Consider the following 10,435-nt stretch of genomic DNA (forward strand, 5'->3'; position numbering starts at 1 on the left):
AACCCGGAAGGCAGAGCTTGCAGTGACCTGAGATTGCCCCACTGCACTCCAGCCTGGGGGACAGAGTGAGACTCCACCTCAAAAAAAAAAAAAAAAAACCACAAGCAGCAACTCAAATATCCATAAACGGATGAATGAATATACAATGACATTTCATGGCAGACTATACGTCTCAGCAATATACAACAAATTAACTCATGTCCACATTGATATCAAAATAAGCATGATGCAGGAGAGCACCCAGGGATTATAAGAGGAAACACTTTATTACATCAGTCAGAAAATTCTAGAAAATGGAAAGTATTATACAGCAGAGTAAATCAATGGTTGTCTGCATAGAGAAAAACTTTATAAAGGCTCCAGGTAAATACAAAGGTGATAGATTAGATAAATTCATTATTGTGACTCTGATGATGGTTTCATGGGATTATAAGAAAATTCAAGCCAGGAGCAGTGGCTCACGCCTGCAATCCCAACACTTTGAGAGGCCAAGGCGGGCAGATCACGAGGTCAGGAGATTGAGAACTTCCTGGCTAACAGGGTGAAACCCCATCTCTGCTAAAAATACAAAAAAGGTAGGAGTGGTGGTGGTTGCCTGTAGTCCCAGCTATTAGGGAGGCTGAGGCAGGAGAATGGCATGAACCCAGGAGGCAGGGCTTGCAGTGAGCCGAGATTATGCCACTGTACTCCAGCCTGGGTGACAGAGCGAGGCTGTCTCAAAAAAAAGAAAAAAAGAAAAAGAAAATTCAAGACTTATCCTACAGCTCAAATATGCATACTTTATTGGATGTCATTTATATATTTTATTTTTGAAACAGGGTCTCACTCTGTGGTCGAGACTGGACTGCAGTGTTGCAATCTCGGCTCACTGCAACCTCTGCCTCCCAGGCTCAAGCAATCCTCCCATGTAGCAATCCTCCCACATGACAGCTCTCCTGTGAGTTATGCAGCCAGACTTCTGGATAAATATCCTGTATTTGTCACACTAGTAAGGCCTTCATTCAGTGTTAACTATAATCCTGAAGAAATACAGAGGTGTGGCTACAAAACTGCCCAAATTTATTTTACTTGTAAGGACTCTTCTCTAGTGTGAACTCTCCAATATCCAAGGAGAGCAGACCTTTGGGTAAACATTTTCCACATTTGCTGCAATCACAGGATCTTACTCAGGTGTGTATTCTCCAATATTTAATGAGACTGGACTCACTGCACTCATAAGCCCTTTCTTTTGTGAACTCTCTGATGATGACGAAGTGAAGAGATTTGCCTAAATTTTTTTTCACATTCACTGCACCCGTAAGGCTTTTCTCCAGTGTGAACTCTCCTGTGTTTAGTGAGACTGGAGCTTTCGGCAAAAGATTTCCCACATTCACTGCACTCATAAGGCTTCTGACCAGTGTGAACTCTCTTATGAACACGGAATGTAGAGCTGTGGGTAAATGACTTCCCACAATCACTGCATTCATATGGCCTTTCTCCAGTGTGAACTCTCTGGTGTGCAATGAGGTGGTACTTGTGCCTAAAAAATTTCTGACAAGCCTCACACTCATATGGCTTCTCTCCAGTGTGAATTCTCTGGTGTACAAGGAGGTGGGACTTACTGTTAAATAATTTCCCACATATCCCACATGTATAAGGTTTTTCTCTAGTGTGAACTCCTTGATGATTACTGAAGCTGTCATATTTGCTAGAGGATTTCCCATATTCACACCACACATAAGGTTCTTCTCTAGGGAGCAGTCTCTGGTGCTGACTGAGTATATCTTTGGTGCTAAAATGTTTCATGCATCCTCCAGAGCTGTAATGGGTTTTTCCCCCATGAAACAGAGACACACACTCAGTTTTGCTGTTTGACTTCCCAGTGTGAGTGGCCTCTTGCTGGAGTAATCCTGACCTGAGCAAAAAGTCTTTCCCACTCTCACTGAAGACAGATGACTCCCCTGACACATGCAACTTACACCTCTTCGCAAACAACGCCTCCTCAACACTCCCTCTGTAGGGTTTCTCTCCAATGTGCTCATTCTGGTGCTGATGAAAGTTTCCACTGTCATACAATTTATTCCCCCAGGCCTCACACCTGTGCAGTTTCTGCTTGTGATGTGTTCCCTGATGATCTGCCACATGCAAAATGTCTCCCAAGATCGGGCCACACATCTCACAGGGGTGGGCCTTCTTGGGAGACACACCTGCCATAGGAGTCCTGACCTGAGTCTCTCTTTGTATATAAATACTCTGCTTAGAAGGTGCCGCCTCATCTTCCACTCCACACCAACAACCTGAAAGCAAGAAAATGCTGGTGAAGTGCATGTTAACTCTGGTGGGAAGGCACAGACCACCCACAAGTGTATCTGAAAAACTGAGGAATTACTCCAAGGAACTACTTGGAGGAACAGGATGTTGGCTTCAGGTGGAAGATGGTGCTATGTATTATTACTGGACTATAACGGTCACAGAATGTAGGAGGCCTCATAACATAAAGGACACAACCATCTATGTAACACAGGGAGTATAGGCAGGGTCTACAATTCCTGCATCTGCAAACCACTCATCTGCAGAATTTATGTCCTCATGACATGTGAGTGCTGTAGAGAGGGATTTGTCCAGGCCAAGGAAAACACAAGCACGACACAGTAGCTTCTGCTTGAGGACAGTTTAACAAAGTGTACACATTTGCTAACACAAAACCTGTATGCTAATACTGGAAACCACTGCAGATGAAGATGTGAATAAAATTAAGATGTGAGGTCCAGAGATGTGAAGATTATTCAGGGGAATAAATATCAGACTACAAGCTCATGTACAAATCAGTTAAAGGATTAAAAAAAAAAAAAAAAGTACAACTGGCAAGGAGTACAACTGACAATTCTGAGGTTCTTAACAATGGGGAAGAGGCCAGTACCAGTGGCTCACAGCTGTAAACCCAATGTAGGAAGATCACCTGAGCCCAGAAATCCAAGACCAGCCTGGGAAACATGGTGAGACCCTGTCTCTACAGAAATTATTTTTAAAATGGCCAAGCATGGTGACTCATGCCTACAATCCCAGCACTTTGGGAGGCTAAGGCAAAGGGATCACTCAGGCCCAGGAGATCAAGACCAGCCCGAGCAACACAGCAAAACCTCTCTACAAACATTAGCCAGGCGTGATGGTGTGCACCTGCAGTCCTAGCTACTCAGGAGACTGAGGCTGGAGGATCACTTGAGCCCAGGAGGTTGAGGCTGTGTGAACTATATTCACACCACTGCACTCCAGGTAACAGAAATGAGTGTGAGAACCTGTCTCAAAAAAGAAAAGAAAAGAGGAGAGGGGAGGGGAGGGAAGGGGGGAAGAGGGAAGAGGGAAGAGGAAAGAAAAGAGAGAAGAAAAGGGCCAGGCGCCGTGGGTCATGCCTGTAATCCTAGCACTTTGGGAGGCAGAGGTGGGCGGATCACCTGAGGTCAGGAGTTTGAGACCAGCCTGACCAACATGGAGAAACCCTGTCTCTACTAAAAATACAAAATGTTAGCCTTTGGGGAAAAGAAAGAGAGATCAGACTGTTACTGTGTCGATGTAGAAAGAAGCAGACATAAGAGACTCCATTTTGTTCAGTACTAAGAAAAATTATTCTGCCTTGAGATGCTGTTAATCTGTAACCCTACTCCCAACCCTGTGCTCCAGAAACATGTGCTGTGTCAACTCAAGGTTAAATGGATTTTGGGCTATGCAGGACGTGCTTTGTTAAACAAGTGCTTGAAGGCAGCATGCTTGTTAAAAGTCATCAGTACTCCCTACTCTCAAGGACCCAGGGACACAAAACACTGCCTAGGAAAGCCAGGTATTGCCCAAGGTTTCTCCCCATGTGATAGCCTGAGATATGGCCTCATGGGAAGGGAAAGACCTGACAGCCCAACGCCCGTAAAGGGGCTGTGCTGAGGATTAGTAAAAGAGGAAGGCCTCTTTGCAGTTGAGATAAGAGGAAGGCATCTGTCTCCTGCTCATCCCTGGGCAATGGAATGTCTGGGTATTAAAACCCAATTGTATATTCCATATACTGAGATAGGAGAAAACCGCCTTAGGGCTGGAGGTGAGACATGCTGGAGGCAATACTGCTCTTTAAGGCATTGAGATGTTTATGTATCTGCACATCAAAAGCACAGCACTTTTACCTTGTTTATGATGCAGAGACATTTGTTCACATGTTTTCCTGCTGAATCTCTCCCTACTATTACCCTATTGACCTGCCACATGGTAGAGATAATGATCAGTAAATACTGAAGGAACTCAGAGACTGGTGGCGGCAGGGTTCCTCCGTATGCTGAGCGCCAGTCCCCTGGGCCCACTTTTCTTTTTTTTTTTCTTTTTTATTCTTTATTGAGACAGAGTCTCGCTCTGTCGCTCAGGCTGGAGTGCGGTGGCACAATCGCGGCTCACTGCAAGCTCCGCCTGCCGGGTTCACGCCATTCTCCTGCCTCAGCCTCTCCGAGTAGCTGGGACTACAGGCGCCCGCCACCAGGCCTGGCTAATTTTTTTGTATTTTTAGTAGAGACAGGGTTTCACCGTGGTCTCAATCTCCTGACCTCGTGATCTGCCCGCCTCGGCCTCCCAAAGTGCTGGGATTACAAGCATGAGCCACCGCACCCGGCCCACTTTTCTTTCTCTATATTTTGGATCTGTGTCTCTTTCGTTTCTCAAGTCTCTCATTCCACCTGAAGAGAAACACCCACAGGTGTGGAGAGGCAGGCCACCCTTCATTAGCCGGGCATGGTGGCACATGCCTGTAATCCCAGCTACTCAGGAGGCTGAGGGCAGAATTGCTTGGGCCCGGGAGACAGAGGTTGCGGTGAGCGAGATCGCACCATTGCGCTCCAGCCTGGACAACAAGAGCGAAACTCCATCTCAAAAAAAAAAAAAAAAAAAATGGAGAAGGCCAGGTGCAGTGGATCATGCCTGTAATCCCAGCACTGTGGGAGGCAAAGGCAGGCGGATCATGAAGTCAGGAGTTTGAGACCAGCCTGGCCAATATGGTGAAACCCCATCTCTACTAAAAATACAAAACATAGCCAGGCGTGGTGGTGCACGCCTGTAGTCCCAGCTACTTGGGAGGCTGAGGCAGAAGAATTGCTTGAACCTGGGAGGTGGAGGTTGCAGTGAGCCACGATCGCACCACTACACTCCAGCCTGGGCAACAAAGTGAGACTCTGTCTCAAAAGAAAAAAAAAAAAAAAAAAAAATTAGCTGGGCATAATGGCATGCACCTGTATTCCCAGCTTCTCAGGAGGCTGAAGCAGGAGAAGTGCTTCAGCCCAGGAGGCAGAGGTTGCAGTGAGCAGAGATCAAGCTACTGCACTCCAGCCTGGGCAACAGAACAAGACCCTTTCTCAAAAAAACAAACAAACAAAACCAAAAACAAGAATGAAGGAGAAAAGACGATACAGAAATCATGTGTGCTTACTTGTCTGGCCCCAAAAATACTACTGAAATAGAAGAGGTTTCTGTCATGATTTGAATAAAACTCTTGACATCATGCACCACTGTCCTAGGATGCTATTTTTCAGGGACTCAGAACCCATAATGCTGAGGCCAGATTCATGACCACAGAAGATGATCCCACCACCAAGATAACCAAGTACATGAGACATACATAATGTAAGAACAAAGGGAAAGACAGAACAAGGAAACAGCCAACACTGGCTTAGAACAACTCAGCACATGACAGCAGACAGGAAACAATATTACAAAAAGAATTTCTGTTTTTTGGGACGGAGTCTTGCTCTGTTGCTCAGGCTGGAGCGCAGTGGCACAATCTCAGCTCACTGCAACCCCTGCCTCCTGGGTTCAAGCTATCCTCCCACCTTAGCCTCCCAAGTAGCCAGGATTAAAAGCGTGTGCCACCACACCTGGCTAATTTTTATATTTTCAGTAGAGATGGGGTTTCACCATGTCGGCCAGGCTGTTCTCGAACTCCTGGCCTCAAGTAATCCACCTGCCTTGGCCTCCCTGAGTGCAGAAATTATAGGCATGAGCCACTGCACCAGACCTATGAAGAGAATTTCTAAGGACAGTATTACAAGAACAGTCTATAGTCTATGTAGGCAGTGACAATGTCAATGAAGACAATTCCTGGCACAGGGAGGCATGAAGAAATAACAAGTAGAGGAATGAATTAGATCCCGAACCTGAAATCTGGATGAAATCACACAAACATCCACAGGACAAACAAGGTAGCCTGCATTAAGTTGCCTGTAAGACTTCTGACTCTGAATTCTTCCCTGGGAGCTCAATAGCAGGTGTTGGGGCTGCTCCAAGAATGGAGAGGGCAGTATGCATACCTCAGTCCTACCAACCAAGAACTGAAGTAGGAAGCTGTGTCCATGCTCCTGACATGAGAAAGTCTTGCCAATAGAAAAAGAGGGGGAAAGACAGAGACTAGCTCAGGTCACAGGGGTGAGTGTGGGCAACTTACCCAGGGAGGACATAAGTGCCAGGTTCTCCAGCGTCACATCACGGTACAGGCATCTCTGAGCCTCACTAAGGAGATTCCATTCCTCCTGGGTAAATTTCACAGCCACGTCTTCAAAAGTCACTGTGCCCTGTTATGATGTTGACAGATGAAACCACAAACCACCCCTATGCTGAGGTATCACAATCCATCTCTCCCACACGTCTACTCTCGCACATCCTCCTCTCAAGGTCCTCAAACATAGGAAAAACTAGGCCCACTGGTCATGGGGTACAGCCACCAACAACAATAGTTAGTTGAACAAATAGGTATCTGTGCGGTGGCTGTGATATAAGAGTCCACCCCCTCCTGACAGGCACTTCCCCTAGTATGGCCGAGGTCATGGAAAGCCCAATGTGGCACCTTCAGCACAGCAGAGATACCCTCTCTGAACGCACCTCATTCTTTTTTTTTTGAGACGGAGTCTCGCTCTGTCACCCAGGGTGGAGTGCAATGGCGCGATCTCGGCTCACGCAACCTCCGCCTCCCGGGTTCAAGCGAGTCTGCTGCCTCAGTTTCCCAAGTAGCTGGGATTACAGGCATGCGCCACCACGCCTGGCTAATTTTGTATTTTTAGTAGAGACAGGGTTTCTCCATGGTTGGTCAGGCTGGTCTCTACCTCCGGACCTCAGGTGATCCGCCCGCCTAGGCCTCCCAAAGTGCTGGGATTACAGGAGTGAGCCACTGCACCCGGCCCCACCCTCCACTTTCTTGTATGCGTTCCTTAAATGCTTCTACAGCCATAAAGGCCTGAGGGAAGAGGCTGACTTTACAGGACTGTGTCCCTGATAGGATCTGGTAAGCTCAGGCCTCCCTGAACGCTTTTGTGTCCACGGAGCCAGGTGACCTTGGACTATTGTCTGACCTGCGTGTCTCAGCACAAAGTGTCATCTCTACCACCTAGATGATCTACAAGGATTCAATCTCAAAGGGCCCCAACGTCATCCCCTCTCTACTCTGTTATTTATTTGGCCTTTAGGAAACTTTAAAAGCCTGGACTTTGATCCAGTCCCTTCTTTCTTGGAAATTCTCCTATTTCTAGTGTCCTCGCAATGATTTCACAGCCCCCAGCCTCCTTGCTTTTCCAGGAGGAGTTCCGCCTCACAGGTTGTTCCCTACAGGCGCCTGTGGACCCCAGGTTCCATCATCCCGGATCCGTCCATCTGCAGGCCATTGCCCGCGCCCCTCCCTGTACCTGTCGCTCTCCCCACCGCATCCCACGGGTGTCTGAAACAGGGATCCCTCCCGAGAGCGCCTCAGTGTCCCGACGCCGGGTCCGGGTTGCAGAGCCGTGAGCAGGTGCCGCTCCCTCGCTGCTTTAGGACTTGTGTGACTAGGAGGTGACCGGAGAGCACGGAAGGCGCCACAATTACCTGAACGGGGAGCCTTAGCGCGGCCGCCGCCATGGGACCACGTGGGGTAAGCTGGGTTGAGAGCAGCGGGCGCCGTTAAAGAGCTGCAGAGTCACGTCTGTGCAAAGAGAAGAACGACTCTCGACCTCCTGGATCCAGTCTCCACCACGGTCCCAACACAGCGCTCCAAGGACTCCCTAATGCCAATGGAAATGGTCGCTACTAAAGGGCGCCGGGAGTCCCGCCTGTACCTTACTTGCGCACACGGAAACGCCTTCAATCTGAACTCTCACTGGCTCTGCCGTGCTGTCATTTGACGCAGAGCTTTCTGGGTAATGTAGTTTCCCAGGTTCCAAGGCCGTAAAGAGAGAGATTCCCAGGGGCGCTTCCGAAGGAAAAGCCCAGCTCCACCTCTGGGGCTCTCAGGGAGGCCTCCTGACCCGCACGGTGGCGCGCGCCTGTAATCCCAAATTTTGAGAGGCTGAGGTGGCAGGACTGCTTGAGCCCAGGTGGTCCAGGCTGCACTGAGCTATGACTGCACCACTGCACTCCAGCCTGGGCGACAGAACCTGTCTCAAAAGAAAAAGAAATGTTAATTAAGCGTTTGTGCTGTTAAGGGAGGAGACCACCCCTCATATTGTTTTATGCCCAATTTCTGCCTCCAAAGAAACAAGTAAAAACTAAAAGGCAGAAATGAAATCCACAGGCAGACAGCCAGGTGCCAACCCTGGGCCTGGTTAAAGATCGACCCCTGACCAAACCGGTTATGTTATCTATGGATTCCAGACATTGTATGGAAAAGCATTGTGAAAATCCCTGTCCTGTTCTGTTCCGTTCTGATTACCACTGCATGCAGCCCCCAGTCGTGTACCCCCTGCTTGCTCAATCGATCACAACCCTCTCATGTGGACCCCCTTAGAGTTGTAAGCCCTTAAAAGGGACAGGAATTCCTCACTTGGGGAGCTTGGTAGTTGGAGATGTGAGTCTTGCCAAAGCTCCCGGCTGAATACAGCCCTGCGGCTTGTCCTGCTACATTTCTTGGTTCCCTGACTGGGAAGCCAGGTGATTAACAGATAGTCGAGGCAGCCCCTTAGGCAGCTTAGGCCTGCCCTGTGGAGCATCCCTACAGGGGACTCTGGCCAGCTTGAGGGACGCAGAACCTGAGAGCACTCCCGGGTAGGCAATTGCCCCGGTGGAACACCTCGCCAGAGTGGCGCGTGGCAGGCCCCCACAGAGGATCAATGCAGTCGCTGAACCCTGGGAAGGAACAGGCACTTGGAGTCCGGACATCTGAAACTTGGTAAGACTAGTCTTTGGAACTTGCCCACTCCATTTGAGTGGAAGGGTGGCCTGATCACCCACGGCATGCCTGTACCGGCACTTTGGTTTTTGTTTTTGACTTGATTTGGATTGCTTGATACTTTCGTTTTGGTTTTGACCTGGCTTGGATTTCCGGATACTCTGATTTGGGTTTTGATTCTGGTTTGGTGTAAACTGTAAAAGTGTATGTGTGCCCTTTTTACCTGTTCTTTGTTTTGTGGTGTGCGTGTGGTGTGAGCGTGGTGTTTTGTCTCAAAGAAGCATGGGTCAGGCACAAAGTAAGCCCACTTCACTAGGAACTATGTTGAAAAATTTCAAGAAAGGATTTAAGGGAGATTACGGTGTTACTATGACACCAGGAAAACTTAGAACTTTGTGTGAAATAGACTGGCCAGCATTAGAGGTGGGTTGGTCATCAGAAGGAAGCCTGGACAGGTCCCTTGTTTGAAAGGTATTGTGTCCAGAATTGGTTCCTTCCGGTGGGTTCTTGGTCTCGCTGACTTCAAGAATGAAGCCGCAGACCCTCACGGGCAGTGTTAAAGTTCTTAAAGATGGTATGTCTGGAGTTTGTTCCTTCAGATGTTCAGATGTGTCTAGAGTTTCTTCCTTCTGGTGGGTTCGTGGTCTTGCTGGCTTCAGGAGTGAAGTGGCAGACCTTCGCGGTGAGTGTTACAGCTCATAAAGGCAGTGCGGGCCCAAAGAGTGAGCAACAGCAAGATTTATTGCGAAGAGCAAAAGAACAAAGTTTCCACAGTGTGGAAGGGGACCTGGGCGGGTTGCTGCTACTGGCTGGCCAGCTTTTATTCCCTTATTTGACCCCACCCACATCCTGCTGATTGGTCCATTTTATACAGTGACAGAGCAAGACTCCATCTCAAAAAAAAAAAAAAAAAAAAAAAAAGAAGAATCTCATTTTGAAGCCAAAACCATCAGAGTGACCATTCCAATTACGTGCTGAGCATAATTCCATCTCTTAGACATCAGTGCTAACATTTCTCTGAGGCCCTAAGTTTTTTCACCATCTACTGATGTTTCCTCAGAACTACTTCTGTCAGAACTGTTGAATAATTACCTAGTCAGTGTTTTTTGTTTTTTTTTTTCACACGGAGTCTCACTCTGTCGCCCAGGCTACAGTGCAACGGCTCAATCTCGGCTCACTGTAACCTCTGCCTCCTGGGTTCAAGTGATTCTTCTGCCTCAGCCTCCCGAGTAGTTGGGATGACAGGTGCGTGCCGCCACGCCCAACTAATTTTGTACTTTTAGTAGAGACGAGGTGTCACCATAT

At 48.1% G+C, this 10,435-nt stretch overlaps 1 protein-coding gene across 1 annotated transcript; it reads right to left on the minus strand.

The window, feature by feature from the left end:
• Nucleotides 1-247: 247 nt before the first annotated feature.
• On the minus strand, nucleotides 248-8,054 carry ZNF552 (zinc finger protein 552). The gene is made up of 3 exons (XM_031004118.3): nucleotides 7,852-8,054; nucleotides 6,443-6,569; nucleotides 248-2,276 (listed from the first exon to the last, which is right to left on the minus strand). Exons 1-3 carry the CDS (start codon nucleotides 7,882-7,884, stop codon nucleotides 1,213-1,215), a joined length of 1,224 nt encoding a protein of 407 aa, XP_030859978.2. The 5' UTR covers nucleotides 7,885-8,054; the 3' UTR covers nucleotides 248-1,212.
• Nucleotides 8,055-10,435: the final 2,381 nt, after the last annotated feature.

This window comes from Gorilla gorilla, chromosome 20 (assembly GCF_029281585.2).
Source record: "Gorilla gorilla gorilla isolate KB3781 chromosome 20, NHGRI_mGorGor1-v2.1_pri, whole genome shotgun sequence".
In the NCBI taxonomy this organism is placed as follows: Eukaryota; Metazoa; Chordata; class Mammalia; order Primates; family Hominidae; genus Gorilla; species Gorilla gorilla.